The following is a 25,303-nucleotide window of genomic DNA, read 5'->3' as shown; positions in this document are numbered from 1 at the left end:
AACACCGCAAACTTTATTATTTCTGTCTGTGAATCCGTCGTTGTTTAGCAACCTAAAAAAAAACTAAATTGCTAACTTCTCCACTGAAAAATAATAACTTTTTTTTACAATAAGGATAAAAGCATTTATCTCCAAACATAGCCTACATATCAGACATCTTTGCTTGAATTTTCGATTTTGCGGTTAAATAACAAAAATGAGGTGTTATTTAACAATGAAGTGTTAAATAACAAAAATGAGGTGTTATTTAACATATATTTCCTAAAATTAACAGTAAGGCGCAGTTATTAACAATAACAGGTTAATCATGTTGGAATTTGGGTGTAAATTAACAGAAACATTTAACAGTGAGTCACACTGTCACAGTATAAGAATGGTGTGACATCACGTGTTGACTGACTGGCCATGCGTACTATATATGCCTTAAAAACATTATGTGTCCCGCTGAACTATTTAATACGACGGCATATTAGTGCCACGAAAAAAAAAAAGATTTCGAGAATAAAGTCGAAATGTTAGAAACTACAAACATTTACATCCGCCCTCCATTCTAAACTCTCCAACTACATACATGATTTAATGCACTGTAATATCTTCATGATATACAGTCTCATAAAAATGTATTTGTATAATCTTGCTTTAATAAATCTGTGTGTTTAAACATGTGTGATGGTTTCTGTAATGTTCATTCAGGTTCAGTCTGCTGGTGATGTGACTTATGCCGTCATCAGAGGAGGAAAAACTGAACCTGAAGACGCCTGCAGAGAGCTTTACACCTCACTGAACAAAACCACTCACAAATAAAACACAAACACACATAATTAAACAAAACTTAAATTTCCTTTGACAAACAAACTCAAGTGCAGATTTGATTTATTCGATGTATTTTTGGTCAGCTTTGGAATGTTTGTTTGTTGTCTGTTTGTTTATTACTTGATGTTTTTGTCCACATGTTATTGAATCCTAACATGTCTGATGATTGATCAATTTGATTGATCAAATTGGTGTAGTGTCATAGAAACAGATTTCTTAGTTTGACTTTTTATCTTAAATGAAGAACCCCATAAGAAATGTTAAGACATTATTATGTATTTATATATGGGCCTAACATTTTACACCTCTGTCCCAGCAGAACTTCATCCTCTGCTGCAAATGAATTATCATACATTGTGTAGTGTACTGAAAAGCATAACACAATTTCTTTCCAAAGTATGACCAATGTAGTAGTTTCCATTAATATGACTACACCAGCAACTGTTGCTAATAAAGCTGATACAAGGCAAAGTCAGTTTAAAAAATAAAAAGTATATTATTTAAGGAACATACAGAGAAGGAACAAAAAAGAGGTTTAATACTGCCTTCAAAATGACCAATGTGATCAAATACAGACAGACACGTTAAAATAACAGACAAACATCTCAACACATCTACAGTTAATGTAACAAAGATAGACATAATGAGTATATATTTTAAATATTATAGTATAAAAATTGTCCATATATTTAAAATATTTATATATTTAATTAAATAATTAATTTAAAGACTTTATAGTAAACAAATAACCTAAATAATTTAACTATATGATTAAAATGTTTAATTTAAAGTCACCATTATAGTGAGCAATGTTTCCTTTAGTTGAGTATTGCCAATGTCATTAATTCAATAAATGTTTACGCCAATATTAACATTGAGAGGAAAACATTTTAACCACTAGATGGCGACAGCATGTTATTTTACACCTCAATAAAACGATTGTTAATTAACAACAAATGATCAGAGAAAGAATACAAATGATTTCAAAAGATTTAGTTCACAGGTCTATGAAAATTGACTCAACAGAATGAAATCATGACACTAAAATAACAACAATCAAGCAGAATAAATAAAACTATAATACACACATCAGTAAATGTACATTATAAGATTTATAAAAGAAAGTTAAAGTTTTAATGAATTATTAACCCAGTTTATGATTCATTCATGTAGCAGTAGATGCCGAATTCACACTTCACAACCCACAACAGCACATAATCACAACATCATCATTTAACTGTTATATAACTGTTTTTTTCCCAGATTTTAGAATAAAAGTTTAAAGTATCAGTGAAATTTAAAGCGTTAAAATTATATGTCACGATTTATCCCAGGTCACCGATGTGCTTCTGTTAAATATTAAAAATGAAACTTCAGTTCTTTTCTTCACAATCAAGTTTTGGTGTGAAAACATTTTCATCAGGCTGCAGTCTCCATGTCACTGTTGTGATCTTCTCTATCCCATGATCCTTCAGTTTCAGCTTTATCTGAACAACACAAACCTGTATTACTGAATACTGATGATGTTGAGTTATTATATGAACATGAGTCAGAACCAGAGGATGAATTCACTATTAAAATGTATTTACTGTCCTCCAGATGAATACATGTAAATAAGAGAAGTGTTGAAAACAGCGATCATTGTGTCTATAAAGCTTCTAAAAATAAAGACACAAAAGTTCTCTAGAATACAGTTGAATACTCACACACTGTAAGATGTTCTCCATCACTGCATCATCACTGGATCATTTACATCAGATTTCATCTCCAATCTCACAATCAGATTTTTGACTCTGTTGTAAAAATATAAATTATGAGGCATATTTCATCTTTAATAGTAAATAAATAAATAAATGGTTACTATGTTGGATGTTATACAGTTAATGCTTCCCAGCGGCACCTTGACTGTATATCAGACTGATGTCAAACATTTGACGTCTACTTGACCTCAACATCCTGATGTCCTTTTGACTATTAAAACAGTTACACAGAATGTATCCGCTGAAGAGAATACGGTGTACAAAGCTAGATCTAAAAATGAAAGGTTACCCAGAGAGCAGAAAAAGTTGTTCTGTCAATGTTAATGACATTTTTGATATTTAATAAAATAATTGTGATCAGTGTTTGCTTGAGTTGGGATCTTTAGTCTTTTTCTGTGATCAAGTCATTTCTCTTTCAATACTTGCAATAGTATATGGGATAAGAACACTTTTGGACATCAACATTAAACTCACGCTCTAGTATCACACAGTATTTTCACATTATTAACACAACACACTCAAAATTATTTATGTAATTTCAAAGTGATTTTATCAAATATACATTGAGGCTCATGGATTGCCAAAAAATCTTAAAATGAAAAAGTACAATTCTTTGTAAATAAGTTTTGTTCAACATCAATTTGAAGACTTTTCAACTTCAAGGTGCTCACTTATGGTGTCAGATTTATATCACCGGGGGTCTCATTTATAAAATGTGTGTATGCAAAAATACACGTCAACGTTCATATTTATAATAACGGTCTCTGATGTGGAAAAGTGCTACAGGCGTCACGTCAGGGTCTGAGCAGACGGACACACTTTTGATTGTCAGAGTGCTGCTGGTTTTTGGAAGTATACGTCATTCTTGCCACTCGTAAAGGATTTGGAAGTTGACAGGTGCTATCTCATATATCAATGACATAAATTACACATTATTGAAAGGAGGAGATCTGAAACTGTTCAGCTGTGCGCAATATCACGATCATTTGAGATTTATAGATTTCACTCACTCTGTTTGCAGATGAATGAAGGGCTGTTGAGCATGTTGATCATCTATCACAGCATCAGGACCTACAGCACCACACGCTCGCTTCTGACCAGTTATGTCACGTATACTAGACAGACAGTTAATGGAGGACATGAGGACGTTTGTTCCATCTGAACACTTCCATCAGTCTCTGAACAGACCAATCCATGCTCTTGAAAATCCTCACATCATGGTCAGCAGCAGGTCATTCTCAGCTTGAGTGTGAACGGTGGTCAGATCTGTGTAGTGTCTGCAGTGACTCTGAGCATCAAGACAAGACATCAAACATCATTAATAGACACAAACCTGTCTGCTCCAGTTTACATATGTAGAATGACATAAAACATGAGAAAAAATCAATTGAATTGTTTTTTTACACTTAATTAGTGGATCTATGCTTCCCAGTGCTGGTGTGTATTCCAGAAAGCAGGTTAATTTACTGTCAGCTAAACTCTGAACTCTCAGTTGATAAACACAAACTTGTTTACTCGGGTCTGTCTGTTCAAAACACCTGAGAAGAGTTTATTTAATCTCCCTAAAGATACTCAGAGTTAACACGCTCACAGAAACAACATGAAGACACCGTCAATGGATCACAGATCTCACCAGTCACCATGGAAACGGACGGGAAGCTTAAAGTTTTTGACTGTAAGACAACTTTAGAAATCTGAGTTTTCTTCACAGAAGACTTTAATCTGCTTCAATGTATTAAGTGTGGGATAAAATTCATAAAATTAAATTATTTATAGGTTATATGTTTATTAAACTTTAAACGCTGTAGATTTGTTGAGATGTTTGTCTGTTATTTTAACGTGTCTGTCTGTATTTGACCACATTGGTCATTTTGAAGACAGTATTAAATCTTTATTTAGTTTTCTGAAAACTGACTTTGTACTGCTGATGTAGTCATATTAATTGAGACTCTTTTAATTCCAGAAACTACATTGACCATATTCACAATGTATGATGAATCATTTGCAGCAGAGGATGAAGATCTGAAGGATGAGGTTTAAAATGTTAGGTCCAGTCCTATATACATAATCATCATTTAGCCTTTAAATATCCCTTTTACATATAAAATATATATGTTTTGTTTGTTTTCTTTTGACTTTCTTTGCTTAAAGGTCATGGCTTTCCAAATGTTAAAAGATGTGGAAACGGCCGATCCTGAAAGACTAGCTGTAATCTGGAGAAAGTTCTTTCAATACTAAACAGTTTTTTATGTAAATTAATTTAAAATTATATTAAGAATTTAAATATGTGAACAATACTTCATGCTGATCCCATTGAAAGTCATCTTTAGTAAAACCTTGGAAACAGGCCAGCCTGAGAATCAAACTTACAACCTTTGAGTTTTAAATCTGGCTCTCTAACCATTAGACACAACTATCTTTGACCAAATGCATCAAATATTATTGTAAAGCTTAGAAACATTTCCTTTAAATGAAGTAACCCTGTACATAAGATGCTTTGGAGCAGGTATGTTGCTATGGTTACTTACATAACCTGAAAGTTATCTTTGTTTTGGGAACTGAAAGTTGAAGTTATCAGATAACTAACCCTTAAACTAACTCGGGTATGTCACATAACCAGCTTTCTGGAATACAACCCAGGCCAACAGAAGTATTTAGACATCAGTCAAGTTAATCTCGCAAGAAGTGTCACCACTAGAAGAATTAACTTTTTCCCCTTCAGACTTTTTTTTTTTAATTGTCAGCCAGCGCCAGCGTTTTTTAACATTTTCACCAAACTTTAAATTTTCTGTAAGAAATATACAGTCAATCACTATATCGAAGGAAAGAAGAGTCTCTGCTTTTAAGCAAAATAAACTAAATTCTTCTATCTTCAGTTGATCACATTATCACACCTTGGTTGTTGGCAGGTTTCTTCAAAAATGCATCACTTTGATTATAATTCATATTTTTTGTCCAAGACTCCACCCAGATTAGACTCAAAACAATGATAAAAAAACTGATAAGATATATACGTCCTAGGTTCAGAGATTCTGTACATTATCCAAAGGTGTGTAACAGCGCCACCTGCTGTACAACAGTACAAACACCGATTTCTGTAATACAGTTTTTTTCAACTGCCTACACACAAAATGTTTACTTGTCACACAATTTCTGAAACATGTCACTCAAACACCAGAACCACACACAAAATAAATCAAAACCATACACCAATTCTCGACCTTTGACTCAGTTTTCACCTTCACTTTTTGCAAAACACAACACACAATTCACGATGTAACACAAAAATCTTACAAGAAGTATATTGGTTTCCTTTTACAAACACAACCAACCACAATGCTACACTCATTCATCAGTGCCTCACACTAAATCGGAACCCCATCGTGGGTTTTTGTTTACACTTATTAAAGTCTTTTGTGTTACCCCGTACCGCTGCCTGCATTTGGGTTCTTCAGCCTACTTAACCGTGACAGACTTAATTCTATGTTTTTAAGTAAAGAGTACCTAAATTTATCAGATATGAGTCATGACACATTAATAGAAATGAAGGTAGGTTCAGGAAGTTTGCATGTAGTTTACTTTGCTACCTAGTATATGTAGTAAAATATAACTGATTCGAGTGGGTAATATTTACTAATCCTTAAGAATAATCTTTTGAGTGACAGGTGCGTTATTTCCCATCAAAGGGCTTCTTCCTCTCTGAAGATGAGGTCATGAAAATCTTGTCATCATTTGCTCACCCTCTAGTTGTTATAAATCTGTAAACATTTCTTTGTACAACACAAATTAAGATATTTTAATGACAGTTTGTAATCTGTTTTGTGTCACCATTGACTCTCATTGGCAAGGGAAGTCTATTCATAGCACATTTCATACACAATAATATCTCAAAGTGCTTTACAAAAAATTATTAAAATAAGCATTTAATGTGAATTTAAACATTTATCAATGAAAACATTTACATGAAATAAAGTGCAGTCAGTTCGGACATAGCACAGTGCTCATTCACTAAATGTACAGCTAAACAGATGAGAAAAACAGCTAAATTCATAGAAGGATCAAAAGACATTTTCAGGTGAAGTATTCCTTTAAGTCTTGTCTGTTCAACCATATTCATTCTTTCCTCAATTATGATAAACATGCTCCATAAATACATTTCCACTAAGTGCATTGAACATTTTGTTTATGGTCATGAATATTAGTCTAATAAGTCTTGTCTTGTCTAAATTGATCAAATGTAACTGACTGTGTTTCTACAGTCAAGTATTAAAACAATGATAGAGACAAGAAACACTCACAATGTTTTCATGACACCAGTATTCAAATGAACTCCACCTGCAGGCTGAACTGTGTAACTGCACTGTCTCATCATTCACTAATACTTACATTAAAATTCATCTTTTGAGATGTAACAGACTGTCATTAAGTTAAGATTACTCAATCTTTTAAAATAACTTGTCAGTTAGAGATTGCAGTGCAATTGTAATGTATGCAGCTGTATTCTCAGATATGTTCACACAAGTACATCTTATTACTTAATCTGTGGGCTGGAAATTGTTTATTTATTATTTCATAATTTAGTGTAGAATAACTGGTGAGCAGTGAATACCATAGTGGATATAATCGACTAAAAATATATATAATTCAATGTAATCATTAAATAATAATAAACATTATTAGTCATAATAGACATTAAATAACTTTTTTAAAGTGTTCAAAAAACTTAAAAAAAGCCAGATTAAAAAAACAATTACATTTTAAAGATTTTAGATTTATAATTTCTTTATAATGATGGTAAAAAGTTACAGTCTGACTTTTGAGTTTTGTCTTTTTGGCCACTTGGGATCAACCACTTGTTTAATTGAGACCACATCACTGAGTGATCTGCTCATTCCTGCAGTTGTAAATGTCTATAAAAACAAATGATTTCAATTAATTTCAGTCTAGTTTTCTGCATTTATTCAGATAGTCAGTATCTGGGCTCCCAACAATTCATTTCATAAATCTGTCTCTATTTTACAAGAAGCCAACATACAGAATGAAAGTCAACCTTCACCACATTTAATATTTACATTTCATTTTCATTATGGAAGAGCTAAAGCACTAAACAAACACACATCACTATCATCTGTTAATAATTCCCTTAAATTATAGGGATCAAAATAATAATTATTGTTATCAAAATAAATGTAATTTAAAGCGTCAGTCCGTAAGAGTTAAAATGAACTTAAATCTATTATTAAGTACATGAAAGAAGATCGAAGAAGATCCGGCTGCTATAAGCCCGTGTGTGGATGCTGCGAGTGCCGCTTTAACTCTATTATGAACTTATTTACAAATCACATATGAAAAAAACAAAGGTGTCCCCTAACAGCAAGAAATCATTTAATTATTGCTAGACATTGTTTTTTTAAAATTTGTCAATTTTAAAGGCATTGAATTAATATCACATTTGCGCCAGAAATTAAATTAAATTAATTAAAAACATTTGAAAAAAACATTGAACCACCATTGTCATCAGTGTTTGCTTTAGTTAAGCTCTTGAGTTAAGAGGTGCCCTTAGATGCTCCCTATTGCTAAGCAACAAAACAAAAAATGAAAACCAGAAAATTAACAAAGGAACAAAAAATTATTTATTTCTCTTTCCTTGTACAGATGAAGTTGAGTTTGTGAGATTCAGGAAGAATGATCCAGAGATGATCTCCTCCAGACTGAACCGCTCCAGATCTCACTTCACGCTCACAGTCGTCCACTGCTGTTTCATTCCCCGGAGCCCAATGATCATAACACACAATCTCTCCATTCACCCAGAACCAGATCCCCACAGAGCAGGAGTGACGTAACCCCAGCCACACCTCAGCAGTCGAGGCCTGATGAAGAACTTCAGTCACCATGAGCTGAATCTTCTCTGAATCCACTGAAACCAGATCCACATGATTCTCTCTGCAGTATCTCACAGCTTCAGTCCAGCTCAGATTCTTCTGGATCAATATCAGCTCATCTGAACACACAATAAACAAAAACAACTGAACATGACAACAAAACACAAACACTGAGACTGAACTGAGATCAGTTCATCATGAAGAAACTTCTGTCGTCAAACACACACATTGACTTTTATTAACTCACCTTCATGACACAAAAAAGTGTTAGAGTCACTGCAGCGTGCACCATTCCATTCACCCTGATCATTCATTCTGACCTCTGTACAATCTTCAGAATCAGCATTATTATCAGGTTGACCAGACCTCCAGTATCTGAAGGCGGAGTCAGTTTTATCTGACCACTCCCACTCCAACGAGTCACTGAACAGACCAATCCAGACAGATGTCTGAGGATCATTAATGATGTTGTGGATCAGTTGATTGTCAGTCTGGTTCCTCACACTGATCAGATCAGTATGATACTGTCTGCAGAAACTCTGAGCTTCTCTCCATGTTTCAGTAGAAGGATCAATGATGTATGATTTACTGCTGTCTGTTGAAGAAAATAAAGATTCAAGTCTCATGATGTTCATTCACTTACAGTTCAGACATGAATCTTCAGAAACTCTTTTCTTTTGAAAGTTTTGAGCAGTGCTTCATTTATGAATCTGAGGGTGCCAAAACAAACATTAATGAATATGAGAGTTGACCCAGCAAACAAAGGCAAGTCCAAAAGGCGTCTTTTCTACATTGTTGATGACGTTGAATGAAAGTTTTTACGTCTTTTTATGATGTTTTCTGAAAGTGTGCTATTGTCGTCCAGGTGATCTCTATAATTGTTTGGACTAACATCCCTTTGGCAACGTTGCAATTAACGTTGAAATTTATTAATCCACAATAATTGTGATTGGTGTTTGCTTTAGTTTTGGTCTTGACTCTTATATATATCACTAATAAGTTGGGAGTACTTATTTCAACAATAATCGCAGGTGCAATAGTGATATTATTCACATAAAATTATAGAGATCACCTGGACAACAATAGCACACGTTCAGAAGACGTCATAAAAAGACATTGTAACACGTTAATTCTGGCTCCACAGGGGACGTCTTTTCAACATCAAGTGGAAAAGAAATCTTTTGGACATGCCTTTATTTGGAGGAGAGATGCTGGTCTTAAATTTGTGTAAAACAAAAACAGTATAGGAAATGGAGTGTAACCTGTTGCACTAAAAGGCTTTTGTTTACACACAGGTTGAAACTAAATTGGTTTAGTTTAATTTACTAACAACTTTGAGGTGGCAAGTCAAGTTTCCATTTGTAATGTTTGCTAAAAACAGAGGTGGGACCAAGTAGATGTTTTCAAGTCACAAGTACGTCTCAAGTCTTTGCATTGTTTTTTTCTGTGATACCCTCATAATGAGTACATCGTAAATCAGCAATAGAGGTGTAGTTTACCACAAAATGGGTCCCTATTGACTTTCAATGATAACTTTTATTCCTACTATGAATAGTCAATAGCAACCTATTATGAAGTGAACTACTCCTAAAGCTTCTGCCTCAGCATCCTTTGCCCCAACAATTGCAGTTTAATACATTACCACATTCAGAAGACACCAAAATTAACACTAAAGTAAAAGAGTCAAGGGTGCAACTAAAGCAAACAATGATCACAATAATGGTGATATTGATTCAATTCTATTAACATTCAAGACTTGAAACTTGACTTGAACTCGCCTCTCCTTACTTGGTACTTGATTGGGACTTGAGACTTGAATGCAAATACTTGAGACTTGGAAACAATGACTTAGTCCCACTTCTGGCTAAAAATCATTAGTTCATATTATTGTCACAGGCCGAGACGAGCCCCTCTTGAATGTACCACCCCGAGGAGTTACACAGAGACACCACAGACGGACAACAAGGTAAGTAGTAAAAGTTCAGTTTTATTGAATTAAAATCCTAATGGCTAAAATACGTAGTGGAAGAGTTCCAACTCTTTTCTCCCCTGTCCAGCAGCGGTGGGAGCTATTGGTGCAACAGTCACAACCCAGCGGGTAACAGAACGGAGGGTCGGCCCAATCGTTCCCCTTCGGAAAGGAACTGGTAAGTAGACTCTTATGTGATAACGAGTGAGGGGTCCCTCGATAGGTCTTCCTCGAAACAGACGACGGTAAGGGATCGAACAGATGGTGGTAAAGGATCTGCACCCAGTGGCTTCTCTTCAAAGCAGGCAGCGGCAGACCATGGAACAGAAGGTGGTAAGAGATCTACTCACAGCGGCTTCCAGCGGCTTCCGGCGGCTTTCTCGCAGCGGCTTCCAGAGGTCTTCCTTCAGAACAGGCAGCGGCATACAATGGAACAGACTGTGGTACGAGATCTACTCACAGCGGCTTCCCTTCAGAGAAGACAGTGGCAGACAATGGAACTGAATGTGGCAAGAGACTTTCTCACAGCAGCGTCCAGCGGCTTTCCTTCAGAACAGGCAGCGGCATACAATAAAACAGATCGTGGTAAAAGATCTACTCACAGCGGCTTCCCTTCAGAGCAGACAGCGGCAGACAATGGAACTGAATGTGGCAAGAGACTTTCTCACAGCGGCGTCCAGCGGCTTTCCTTCAGAACAGGCAGCGGCATTCATTAGAACAAAGTAAGAGTAGTAAGAGATCTACTCACGGCGGCTTCCCTTCAGAACAAACAGCGGCTTCCAGCGGCTTTCCTTCAGAACAGGTAGCGGCAGACAATGGAACATAATGTGGTAAGAGAAGCTCTGCCTACTAGGCCAACGGGTGGAAGCAGAATTACACACCCTCACTTGTGCAGGCAGTAAAACACTTCAAAGAGTCACATGTATTCACTTCACACGAAGCACTGCAGTCTTAGCAAAACTCAGTGAATAAGGCTCCCATTCGAGGTCCCAGCGGGCGTCCCCTCCCTTTAATAGGTCTGTATATCCAACACTGTAGGGGGTTTCTGCTGCATAGATGATATGGAGACTCAGCCACTCTTCAATCCCTTTCGCTTTCACTTCATAGATTCCTCCATCCAGTTCCCCGAGACGCCGAGCATGAAGTTCCGCCTTGCGCCATGTTCATCCTTCCCGCTCTTTACCCCTGCCGCTGCTCCGCTGCTCCGTACCCCTGCCGCTGCCCCGTACCCCTGCCGCTGCCCCGTTCCCCTGCCGCTGCTCCGTTCCCCTGCCGCTGCTCCGTTCCCCTGCCGCTGCTCCGTTCCCCTGCCGCTGCTCCGTTCCCCTGCCGCTGCTCCGTTCCCCTGCCGCTGCTCCCCCCCTGCCTCTTCACTCTAGGATACCCATTTTATAATCCACATCATAGATACGTGTCCCAATCACTGCTAACTTCCCTCCTCTCGCACAGCTGGCGCTACTGGCGCTACCTAACCCTGGACACAAAACAAGGGGGAAAACCGGGAACCAGCTCGGTGTTTCACCATAACTGGCCCCTGATGGAAACATTTCCCGGCCTAATAGTTCCTACCCGTCTATCACCTTGTGACATCATCACTTTCTTATATTCAAGCCTTTAAAACTTTAAAAACGTGCAAAGAGACTGCAAACAGCTTTACAACTCCTCACTCTGGAATTGAGATGAAGGAAAGATAGGAACATGACAACAAAAGTTTGATCTAAAAAAAAAGTAAATGTTTCTGTCATTTAGAACATTTGTAATTATAAGTTGCTCTACTAAACACTATTCCCTTGTTACAGACACCACTTTTACTGATGTTTCTGAATTAACAGAGATTTGGATGTAGATATGTTTTATTTTAAGTCATCATTGTTGTACTGAGTTTTTCTTTAGTTGGGCTCTTCACCTTTGACATCATGTAGTCCTCTGACTTTGTTGTATCTGGCCTGGGATATTTAATTGTGTGTGTTTAACATATAATAGTTTAGCAAAGAAAGAGAAAAGCCTAATCGTAGTGTTGGGGTCTGAGGTGGGGTATCTGGATAATCGGTTGTGCTGAAAGTTCTGTTCATTTGGTCACAAAAACATCCTGTTGCACATAAGTGCAAATAGATAGTTCACCCAAAAATTTAAATTCTGTCATCATTTAATCATCCTCAAGTTGTTCCAAACCTGTGCAAATGTCTTTGTTCGGTTGAACATAAAGAAAGATGTTTAGAAGAATGTTAGCAACCGATAGTTCTGAGGCACCATTGACTACCATTAAAAATGATGCAGTAATTATTTCTATTATGGTGCCCAAGAATTTTTTTTTCCAAATATCTTTATTAAAAAAATAACATTTATAAAGATTTGGAACAATTTGAGGATTAGTATTCATGACAGATTTTTCGTGAACTATCCCTTTAAACGCTATCGGCCTACATCCAAAGCCACCTTTTCATTGTTGCCATTTGATATCGAAGAAGTTTAGTATAAATTAAATGAATTAAAGATCCTCTTCTTAGTATTATTAACTCATCTCTGACATTAGGACATATGCCTAAAGCATTTAAGGTGGCTGTTTTAAGGCCCCTTGTCAAAAAACCCAAACTCGACCCAAGAGAACTAAGGGAATTACCAAAGGAATAACATTAATGAAGAATTTCAGTCTGGATTTCGCGCATATCACAGTACAGAGACTGCTTTGATCAGAGTTACAAATTATATGCTTTTAGCGTCTGACCGTGGCTGTATTTCGTTATTGGTGCTGCTAGACCTTAGTGCTGCCTTTGACACCTTTGACCACAGCATACTCCTACATAGAAATGGTTTAAGTCTTATTTATCCGACCGTTTTCAATTTGTAGCAATAAACTATGGTATTGGGTACAAACATAGGTATCCTGCAAATCGCAAGTCCAGTACGGTGTACCACAGTGCTCAGTGTTAGGGCCTCTGCTCTTCGCATTATACATGATACCTCTAGGAGATACAATAAAGCAACATGGAATTAGCTTTCACTGTTATGCTGATGATACTCAACTTTATATTTCCTCGAAGCCTCATGAAACCCAGCAGTTCCATCGAATAAAGGAATGCATAGTTGATTTAAAAAACTGGATGAGTAACATTTTTTTACTAATGAACTCGGACAAAACAGAAGTGATACTTACTGGACCGAAAACCGCCATACGTAACTACCAAGAATACTGCTTAACTATTGACGGATGCTCCATAAAATCCTCGTCGTCAACTAAGAATCTTGGCGCGGTATTCGATAGTACTCTGTCATTTGAGAGCCATGTCGCCAACACCTGTAAAATTGCATTTTTCCATCTTAAGAATATATCTAAACTACGTCATATGCTGTCACTGTCAGATGCAGAGAAATTAATTCATGCATTCATCACATCAAGACTAGATTACTGTAATGCACTTTTAGGTGGTTGCCCTGCAGGCCTATTACAAAAACTGCAACTGGTTCAAAACGCGGCAGCTCGAGTTCTTACACGTACAAAAAAGAATGAGCATATAACCCCGGTTCTGTCAACCTTGCACTGCTTACCTATAAAGCATCGCATTAACTTCAAGATCTTGCTTATTACCTATAAAGCCCTAAATGGTCTAGCGCCACAGTATTTGAATGAACTTCTATTGTATTACAGTTCTCAATACGCTCTCAGGCATCCTGTCAGTTGGTAATACCTAGAATTTCAAAATCAAGTGCAGGTGGTAGATCCTTTTCTTATCTAGCGCCTAAACTTTGGAATATTCTTCCATGCACTGTCCGGGAGGCAGACACACTCTGTCAGTTTAAATCTAGACTAAAGACGCATCTTTTCAATCTTGCATACACTACACTTCCATAATATTAATCCTCAGAGGATTTAGGCTGCATTATTTAGATCAACCGGAACCAGGAACACATCTAACAACAAGTGATGTACTTGTTGCATCAAACAGTGCAGAGCAGTACTCTACTCTCAACCAGTCTTGTCTCTTTGTTCAAAGGTTTCCGCAGGATGCAGCTCATGCCCAGACCTGATGGCAGAGCTGAGAATTGGAAGCGGTGACCTGACAAGAGTGAGATGATAGAGCTTGATAAAGGACGCGGCAACTTGACAATTTTTTTTTAAAAAGCGCTATATAAATAAAGTTTAGTTGAGTAGTATAAAACCAAGTATTGACAGTTGTTTTATAAAGATTCCCAGCCAGCAAAGACACATGGGGTCGTGATGGGTTTGATGTGGTCTGTCTTCTGGGCCTCAGCTGGTTTTGTTGGCGGGTTCCATTTAGGCCCCACATGGGTTAGCCCAGATGAAATGAACACTGCTTGGTGTGAATACTACAGACTGATAAATGTGACACTGAATGTTTTAGTTTAGATAATGAAATGATAACAAGCAGAATCACTGATAAACACAGAAACAACAAGAACAGAAAGAAATAAAACAACAACTACAACTGACTTCAGCCACAATCCCACAAACACCATCAGCATCTTTACTTATTTATATTATTAAGAATAAAGAGAGTTTTTTCTGTTAATGTTTTACTGAAAATAAGTGGTTTGGTGTCACCATTATGGTGATCAGTGTTTGTTTTAGTCGGGTGGTTTGACTCTAATTTTTTTGAATGTTAGTTTCTCTTGGACTGCTGTATTTGACTTTTTTATGAAAATTAAAAATTATATTTATTTTGTTGACTACATAATAAGTGTACAGTCATTGTATGTGTTAGGTTATTGATCCTGTGAGTGACTTTTATATCAGAAATTCAAATAACTTGGAAGAACAGCACAGCTTCATTAGAGAAAGTAGAAAAAATGCATTGAAATCCACACACAGACATCAACAATCCACGTATGAACCGGACAATGGTGACATGCATTCTGGGATTCATGCTTCTCAGCATGAAACATGATATCATTGTTTAGATTAATTTCATGAATCTTGATATCTGTGAGTGATTTTCCTTGCAGGAGTTGAAAGTGATCAAAGTTTTTATAACTGAAATATTCTGATTGAAGTTGTGTTGGCTCTCATCTACGATAATAAATCAAAATAGTAAAGATTCACTCTCACATAAAAGCCTTCCATAAGTTAAGTAAACTCACCACAACATAAGAATTGTGAAATTTGCACGAAACGGCCGAAAGCATCGGATCATATTCTCTCAGGACTTTAATGCCAAAAGAATATGAGCTACAGACGTCAGAGAGAAACATTCAAGGTCAGAGTCAAACCAGCCGACTAAAACAAACACTGATCACCATAATCATGACATCAAACCTGTTATTTTCAATAAAACATTAACAGAAAAAACTCTCTTTATTCTTATTAATATAAATGAGTAGAGATGTTAATGGTTTTGTGGGATTGCGGGTGAAGTCAGTTGTCAGATCAGTTGTTTTTGTGTTTTATTTATTTATTTCTGTTGTTGTTGTTTCTGTGTTCATCAGTGATTCTGTTGGTTAACACTTCATTATCTCATTATCTACAACATTCAGTGTCATATTTTGCAAAACCTGTAGTGTGCAAACTAAGCATTGTTCATTTAATCTGGGCTAACCGATGTGGGGCCTACATGTAACCCGCGGATAAAACCAGATGAGGTTCAGAAGACAGGCCACATCAAACCCATCTGGACCCATGTGTCTTCGCTGGCTGGGTTGCACCTATTTGAAACTGTGCCTCGATGTAATCTGAGATGATTTGCATATGATGACCAGGCTTGTCAGCGATGGTACCGTCTGTTTAACACAATCTCTGTTTTTGTATGCGGTGAATATGTTTTACCTGCCCATGTTAACGGATTAGATGCTTAAAGCGTCCCTGCAACGATGTTTCATGCATTCTAACTTCCTTACAATGTTAAATGTGTTGTTTTCTCATGCTTAACATGGTCAACTTGTCTAAAAACGATTTGGGCGTATAAGTATTTCTGTGCTCAATACACTCCTGCAGCGATCGTGCAGGTTTCGGACATTTCATAAAAACTTTTCTTAGTCCCTTATCGGACAATTCTCCCGGAAAAGCACGGGCACAGCCACAGGAGAGCAGGAGAAGGAGCACGTGCAGACGTCCATTTCACTTGTGTGCAGAAGGGAGAGCATATGTTGGTGAAGTTCAGTTGTTTGTTTATTCACTACATTTGGGTGATGAATGTTATATAAACTGTGTATATAACGCTGTATTTGGAGATCGTTTGAATCAGATTATGGAGCCGTCCCAGCGCTAAAAGATGCTGGACAGGAACCGAGTGCGGTGAGTGAAACTGATGTCTGTGTTTTGTTGCCAATGTGTTTTAGTTCAGGCACCACCCCCCCCCCCACGGCTGTATATTTTCGGGAAAACAATCTGACAGCTGTATCTATCTTTTATGTGATCAAACTAAATACTCTTTGAATGTTTGATGTTGACTGTAACATCAAAGAATTTTTTTTTTATTTTGGCTAACATTTTAAAACATGGTGTCATAAATTATAGAACTCACTTAAAAAGATATGAAGCGATTACCTTAAAAGTGAATGAGACAAACACAGATATCAAGTATCAGTGTAGAGGGCCAGTTTAGTCACAAACAGTATTAAAAGAGTACACTTACAGGTACACAACTATCAGGTGTACTACTATAATTATGTACTTACTTAATAAATAAATAAATAAATCTTAAAATACACTTCAACTTTACTGCTGTATATTTTATAAGAGTTAGGTGTCAGTTGGGTGTAAAACTCACTTGGTGGTGCTGTAACACACTCATAAGACACTTTCAGGTATTTGTAATTTCCTTTACAAGGATCAGTGAAGACATCATCGCTCACAACCAAAAAACAACTTGTTTTTCCATCACATCTGTGTTTATAAATACAAAGAACAGCAAAAATATATAAAAAGTTATCTGATAATATCTGACAGCTCTTTAATAATGTTTACTGTTCTTACAGAGTGGCCACTGTTAGGGATGTATTCTCACTGCACCAATCTTTTAAGAGCTGTCCATGTGGTCTTCCAGTAGAGCAGGTCTGAGCGTCTGTACGCCCGTAATTGGCTGAAAGGATTTGAATAGTTCCCTCATCTGTTGATAAAAAGACACATGACATGCGATTGTGTTTAATTTTTTGTATTTTCTCATCATGTTATGTGACCTTTAAATCATTGGACAGCATACAAACTTACCACAGCTGAGAATTAAAGTCTGTGATTGACAGATAATTAAATCCTTTGATGCATCTAAAGTTTGAGATGAGAAGTTAGTCAGAGAGGAGAGGTAAGTTAGATATAGTGATGCTACTGTGTTACATTGACTGTTTGTGCAGATTTGCTTTAATCTGAGGTATCTAACCCTGTTCATCTGACCCACATGTGTCGTGTCTTAACTGTGATGTTTATTATTGTTGTTTTATGATCATGTTTTGTGACGTGAAGGTTTGCTGTCACTCACCATTGTAGCAGATGTATCCTAGCTTATCTTTACACTTCTGCTGACGCCATTTTCCATTTCTCATAACAGCACAATTATTTGTGTCAGTTGATGATTCAGTTTCCCAGTTCAGATATTTCACAGGATCACCCAGAGACCACTTCCATTCATCTGTTCTCTTCAGTCCAATCCAGACCTTCTGATTGTTATTCACAGTCTTCATCAGCTCGTTCATGTCATTGATGTTGTTGACTGTGGCCAGATCTGTGTAGTTCTCTCTGCAGTATCTCTGAGCTTCAGTCCAGTTCTTCTCAATGTTTATATGGTGATAGCGGCGCTGAGAGCATTCAGATAATGAACAGAGAGCTGAAAGAGAGAGTTTTTATTCAAACACATTCACTCAGAGCTGATCTAAGCAGGAGTGGGCTGACACCACACAATCATCATTTACTGACACAACGTTTGTATTGAAGAAGCAGATTCTGACATATTTTTGCCTGTTAGAGATAATCGCTCGAGTCGGCAACTCAGAATCAAATCACATTTTAAAATACATCAGACTTGCACCGAGAAAGCAAGAAAAACAAGGCAATATCATGCAGTGAGATTTCAAAGCCCTTGTTTGTTAAATGTCGAAATGCTTGTCCTGATAGATCGGAGAGAAACATACAGTTGTTTTTTGATTTATGTAATTTGATTATTCTATTTCATTTATCTAATTTATTACATTACCCATTTATCATGTATTTATTTATCATATGTAGTCATTCATTTATTTTATTATTCTCTTTTATTCTTATTATTTGTTACATTTCCTCCTTATTTTCAATATTGTTTAAACTTGTTGGGCGTTGTATTGTATCTTATGCTGATATGAGTCTCCAATGGTCTCCATCTCAAGGTTCATAATAACCTCAGGAGACAATGTTTTTAACAACACCTATTGAATCTGTTTCGACGAAGTTTAACAGAGATAGACTGAGCAATAAAGCACAACTGAGAGAGACCGACAGAAAGGGAACTACACAATCATGTGTTCTTTCTCAACAGGGGACTTTGTTTTTGCTAACTTTGTAACAAATTTCCGCTCTCTGTGGACCGCCAGCCTCGGGAAGCCTTATGGAGAAAAGTAAAAGCCGATCAACTTTACTCTGGTTGTTGAATGTTTTGTTACAGTACATGTTAAGCTTTAAGACGAGTCATTTTTATCTGCATAATTTTTTTTTTTTTTGATTTACCTGTGTTGTAGGGTACAACGAGCCTAAAGGCGCACCTTCAGAAGAAATGTGCTTTTCACTACAAACATATTGTATGATTGAAGAAAAAACATATATGTTTGCATTAGGATTTATTGACCAACAGATTTTGTTTGAAAATAAATCCTAAATGGTTAATTGTGAAAAAATCGTATAAATGTATGAGGATTGGGGTAAAAGCCGCACAGTATCGATGCAATACTTAAAGGGGTCAAATGACATGGAAAAAGCAAATATTATGGTTTGTTTTAGATGTAATGTAATGTGTATACACGATTTAAGGTTAAAAAACGCTGTATTTTCCCGCATACCGTGCATGTTTGTATCTTATAGCTCCGCCTCTCTGAAACGCACTGATATTTTTTACACCTCATCGTTCTGAAAAGCGAGGTGTGCTATGATTGGCCAGTTAACCAGTGCTAGTGATTGGTTGAATACTGCAAGAGTGTAAGGAAAATGTTAAAAACCAAAGACACATATTCGGACCATCATGTTCCCAAGCAATTGTACTGACGAGAGATAAAATGTTATCGTGACTTCCTTCAAGCCTGAATCTGATACGGAAAATTAAGATGATCAAGCCGATACATCAACTTTGCCAGCGTGATTTGAGCAGGATGTAAAGGATTGGCAAGGTTTTATAAAATAAATATGATGTTAAATAGTTTAAAGCTATAGCTTACTGTTTTACCTTTTATATACGCCGTTATAAAGACCTAAACAAACAACCATATACATAATACAGAGTTTGTGTGAGATAGAAACATGCTCGCATTACAGCAGGGAATGGTAAGATCATAAATAACACGAGCGCTTTGGCCCTTCTTGATCAACCAGTGTTACGCCACATCTCGTCACGACTCAACAAGGACAATAAACCCAAAATAAACACAACATTTGTTGCCTTTAGTTGGAACATAATTACTGATTATTGAGTTTATATATATTTTTTTCATGTTGTGCGTGTGTCTGCACACAACAAAGTCGTGTTAGTCCGTAACAAAGTCTTTTACAATGAAAATATACTTACAGGCTGCAAATCTGAAGCGCCAGCGAAATTTTAATGGTTGGAATAACCCCATTTTTTAACCGAAGCTTTCGCACATAGCCGGTCTTAATCTCTCTCCCACGTTCGTGAAGCAATCGTTGGTTAAATGGGCTGCACAAACTTGAACATTCGGATTGTACTTTTCTGGAACAGTGTGAATTAAATGTACCGTGCGTTTTAGTTATTTCATCTTTTGGCAGGGCAAACAAAGAGTCTTCTTTTTGCAAAGAAACACACAGCATCTCCACGACATGGCTGCAGCGGTGACAATACAACAAGAATTCAAGTACCTCCACCTTACTTGCGTTTACATTGGTGCCGTTTTAGTCAAATGCTACCACGAACTGACGTTGATTTGTGGGGGTGTTGTTACACGAGGTGTTTCAGACAGGTCAGGGTTTGCATTCACTTTCAGATAGAATGCAACTTTTGTTACAACACTTTAATTTTAGCAATTTTACAGACCAAAGACAAAACATGTATTCGCCCCATATGACTCCTTTAAAATAAAATAATATGGCTTTAATAATGTTTAAGCAATTACTTGTTCACATTAATCATTTTAGCAAAGTTTATTCTACTTTTTGTTGATTTGAATGAATAAAATCATTAATTTTTGTTCAATAAAAATGCTGTCATTAAAATATGTTAATATCACAATATATTAAGAAACATCATAAACATTTTGAAAATGTAAAGATTTTAACAGCATGAAAGATCTCAAAATAAATGTATGTAGATTCACAGTAGTAACAATAAGTGATATTTTAATGTCCATCCATCCATCCATCCATTTTCTTCCGCTTATCCGGGGCCGGGTCGCCGGGGCAGCAGTCTAAGCAGGGATGCCCAGACTTCCCTCTCCCTAGACACTTCCTCCAGCTCTCCCGGGGGGAACACCGAGGCGTTCCCAGGCCAGCCGGGAGACATAGCGTGTCCTTGGTCTTCTCCGGGGTCTCCTCCCGGTGGGACATACCCGGAAAACCTTCCCGGGAAGGCGTCCAGGGGGCATCCGGAAAAGATGCCCGAGCCACCTCAGCTGGCCCCTCTCGATGTGGAGGAGCAGCGGATCTACTCTGAGCTCCTCTCGAGTGTCCGAGCTTCTCACCCTATCTCTAAGGGATCGCCCAGCCACCCTGCGGAGAAAGCTCATTTCGGCCGCTTGTATCCGGGATCTTGTCCTTTCGGTCATGACCCACAGCTCATGACAGTAGGTGAGAGTAGGAACGTAGATTGACCGGTAAATCGAGAGCTTCGCCTTGCGGCTCAGCTCCTTCTTTACCACGACAGACGGGTACAGCGACCGCATTACTGCAGAAGCTGCACTGATCCGTCTGTCAATCTCCCGTTCCATCCTTCCCTCACTCGTGAACAAGACCCCCAGATACTTGAAATTCTCCACTTGAGGCAGGAACTCTCCACCTACCTGAAGTGTGCAAGCCACCCTTTTCCGACTGAGAACCATGGCCTCAGATTTGGAGCTTCACACTCGGCTACAAACCGTCCCAGTGCATGCTGAAAGTCCTGGTCTGATGGGGCCAACATGATGACATCATCCGCTAAGAGCAGAGATGAAATCATGTGGTCCCCAAACCCAACGCCCTCCGGCCCCTGGCTGCGCCTAGAAATTCTGTCCATAAAAATTATGAACAGAACCGGCGACAAAGGGCAGCCCTGCTGGAGTCCAACATGCACCGGAAACAAGTCTGACTTACTGCCGGCAATGCAAACCAAGTTCCTGCTCTGGTCGTACAGGGACCGGTTGGCCCTTAGCAAAGGGTCCCGAATCCCATACTCCCGGAGCACCCTCCACAAGATGCCGCGAGGGACACAGTCGAATGCCTTCTCCAAATCCACAAAACACATGTGGATTGGTTGGGCAAACTCCCATGAACCCTCCAGCACCCTGGAGAGGGTATAGAGCTGGCCCAGTGTTCCACGACCGGGACGAAACCCACACTGTTCCTCCTGAATCCGAGGTTCTACCATCGGCCGGATTATCCTCTCCAGTACCCTGCCATAGACTTTCCCGGGGAGGCTGAGATGTGTGATCCCCGATAGTTGGAGCACACCCTCCGGTCCCCCTTCTTAAAAAGAGGGACCACCACCCCGGTCTGCCAGTCCAAAATGATATTATAATGTCATATTTTAGAAATATAATGGTTTCATATTAAATATGGTGACTATCTCTAAGGTGGACCATCTGAATCTATGTCGTGTCAATTAAGGGAAACTTCATTCAGCTGTTAACTATCATGTTCATTTAGTGTGGGGGGATTTATTGTAGTCAATGGAGCCTAGCTCAGAAATCAAGTTTGTAACAACATATATAACAACATGTGTTCAGAAATCACTGACCAGACATCAAGAATCAGTGTATGGAACCAAAAATAGTGTCAATCAACAAATGCATTCTGGGTAATATCATAGTACAAACTCATTCATGATTCCCAGCATGCATTGCGGTAAATCTGTTTATCTTTGTTATTTTGATGATTGTCACCATTATTGAGGTTTGTGTGATGACAGTTGATGTCTTATAAGTGTGTCGAGAAAATATGTTTTATTTTATTTTGCTGAAGTCATTTTACATTAATAAACTAGAACCTTGACATCAGGGGCGCCGTATGGGGGGAAAAGTTAGGACACTTCCAAGTTTCAATGACTGACAGGGGCCCCCAAAATAGGTAAAAACTAATATAAAATGATCAAACCATCATCATTCAGTACATATATTTATATAATAATACACTTACTAATCAATATGTTTTTGCCAGTAAAAGTAAAAAATTCCCATTGACCAAAAAGTAAACCAACCACCCCACTGTATCTGAATGAAATGGTTTGGTCCTGCCTTAGCTCTCTCAGTGACGGTGTTTAGTTGCAGTCAGTAGATGCGCCAGAACTACAGTGACCACAATGTTCCCTAATCAAAATCCGGTTTTCAAAAAAGGTAAAAGAGAAAAGAGAGAGAGGAAAGACAAAGGAAAGGGTGTTAAACTGTAACCCAATATTTCACCAAGAAAGGTGGCTAGATAGCAGTGGTTCTCAGCTATGGCCCGCGAGATCCACTTTCCTGCCAAGTTCTATGTCCCATAGATTTATACATTGGTGTGTTCATCCCCTACGATCGAAAGGGAACGACACGCAATGCTCTTACCACTGAGCTACAGGAAAGCTGCAGTGATAGATTTGCGCAGCGCGGCATTAAGTTGAACACATCTGTTCTAAACACGCTGATTAGCTTGTTCAGGTGTTTTATACACCCATGGTCTTTGAGTGGTATTAACCTGTTGGCTTAATGTCCATAGTGAAATAAGCTAGCTAGCAAAAGTCTAGTGTTAGCAGTGTTGGGTGTAACTAGTTACTAAGTAATTAGTTACTGTAATTTAATTACTTTTCCCTTGAAAAAGTAAAGTAAGGGATTACTCATATGTTTTCTGTAATTTAATTACAGTTACTTTTGATCTAATTAAACAAAATACTTTGTGAAATATATGCGTGTGCAATATTGTTATTGACATTAAAATTCAAAGTCTTACTTTAAAATCTGTGCTTTAATGTATAATTATCACATTTGTAATACTTTGGTCAGTTAATAATATTATTTATTTGAATGAATTAAATAAGCCGTTTCATGTATATCCTTAAATCACTTAACTAATCAAGGTTGATGTAGGATATAGAAAGTAATTAGTAATGAGTAACTAAATACTTTTTGGACAGAGTAATTTGGACAGTAATCTAATTACACTATTGAATATGTAATGAGTAACTAGTAATGAATTACTTTTTCAGAGTAACTTACCCAACACTGAGTGTTAGCCTACATTTAATCTCCATTTAATCAGTGCAGGGAAACGTTTAGCACTATAATAACCCAAGTGTGGAAATTCCATTTTACATGTCCACTTTATTATTTTGTTGGCATGTATGTGCAGCTAAGTTAATAAAATCTGCCGTCTTCATAGTTTTGAGAGGATGATGTTAATTTTTAAGTTTTTTTTTTTTCCTTTTTAAATCTTTCATTACTAATTATAACAATAATTAATAATAATAAATAACAATTATTTTGCTAAGAGAATTTTCCATTTTGTCAAACTTAACAATAATAAATACATTGAGACTAAAAGATAGCCTTCAGCCAAATGTTTTATTGTTGCTTTTAATCTTGCATCAAATAATAAACTGCATAATAGACTTGCATGCATATACAGATCACCAGTAACACATATTGTGCTAGTACTAGTATTGAACTACAAGAAGCAAGACAGTTGCAAGCCTTTAATAAGAGTTATGTAAAGCTTTTGATGGGACAGTTAATTCCTAGAGATGTGGTGACAACATCAATTCTCCTGACATTTAAATCAAACATAGAACCAGAAACACAAACTCACCAATGAAAAGAAGACTGAAATATAGAATCTGAGCCATTTCTGAGGAAGAAACACATTGAAAACCTCAAATGTTAAACTTTGGTTTGTTCACAATTTTGGCATTCAACATAAATTCATTTGCAATTTTAAAATCAAATAAATCTGTGAGTATGACATAAAAGTTTGCTTAGTTTCTGTCATGTATAAAAGTCAATGAAGTTATAAGTCAACATTTCTATCACTACTGTATCTAAATTAGTTTCTTGATAAAGTTTCATTAAAAGTTATTTTCAGATCAATTCACAAAAACAGAATCAATTCAAAAGAATGATTTTAATAAGAATGAGAATGTAAATAGTTCTTACTCTTCATGTCTTGTGTGTTTCTCTCCTGAAGCTGCTACTTTTTCTCTCTCTCTGTGTGTTCCTGTGTCATTATATTACTTCTGGTCTTCAGCACCTCCCATCTTTTGGTTATTTCTGTAGAAAGACTAATTTTCATACTTTACATAGTCTGTATTTGTATAATTGTTCACTCAAATGAGAAGAAACAAGGTGTGTGTTCTCTTATTTGCATGTGTGATGTGTGTCAGCCAGCGAACACAAGATAATAAGAGACACAGCAGAGGTTGATATTGGTGTGTTACTAAATATATACAGTCCAGCCCGAAATTATTCATACCCCTGGCAAATTCTTAAAGTTTTAACTTTAACTTTAAAGACTTAAAGTTACTTTTATTCAACCAGCAAGTTTTTTTTTTACCGGAAAGGACACAGGCTTCTCCAAAAAGATA

General features: G+C 37.1%; 1 protein-coding gene across 1 annotated transcript; it reads right to left on the bottom strand.

Moving 5' to 3' along the window:
* Positions 1-8,206: 8,206 nt before the first annotated feature.
* Positions 8,207-24,568, bottom strand: LOC130420429 (secretory phospholipase A2 receptor-like). Its single transcript, XM_056747714.1, has 4 exons — positions 24,532-24,568; positions 17,852-18,196; positions 8,817-9,050; positions 8,207-8,574 (listed from the first exon to the last, which is right to left on the bottom strand). The coding sequence occupies exons 1-4, from the start codon at positions 24,566-24,568 to the stop codon at positions 8,207-8,209; spliced, it is 984 nt and encodes a 327-aa protein (XP_056603692.1).
* Between the last annotated feature and the right edge of the window lie 735 nt (positions 24,569-25,303).

Source organism: Triplophysa dalaica, chromosome 5 (assembly GCF_015846415.1).
Source record: "Triplophysa dalaica isolate WHDGS20190420 chromosome 5, ASM1584641v1, whole genome shotgun sequence".
NCBI classification, from domain to species: Eukaryota; Metazoa; Chordata; class Actinopteri; order Cypriniformes; family Nemacheilidae; genus Triplophysa; species Triplophysa dalaica.
The sequence above is the reverse complement of the archived record's forward strand: the minus strand, read 5'-3'. Positions and strand labels throughout refer to the sequence as shown.

Bases quoted from the DNA above. Each gene is read 5' to 3' on its own strand.
- LOC130420429 (XM_056747714.1), bottom strand. From the start codon at position 24,568: ATGGCTCAGATTCTATATTTCAGTCTTCTTTTCATTG. The intron at 18,197-24,531 runs GTGAGTTTGTGT...TCTCTCTTTCAG, and splicing joins TTTCAGTCTTCTTTTCATTG to CTCTCTGTTCATTATCTGAA. The intron at 8,575-8,816 runs GTCAACCTGATA...TTGTGTGTTCAG, and splicing joins CTTCAGATACTGGAGGTCTG to ATGAGCTGATATTGATCCAG.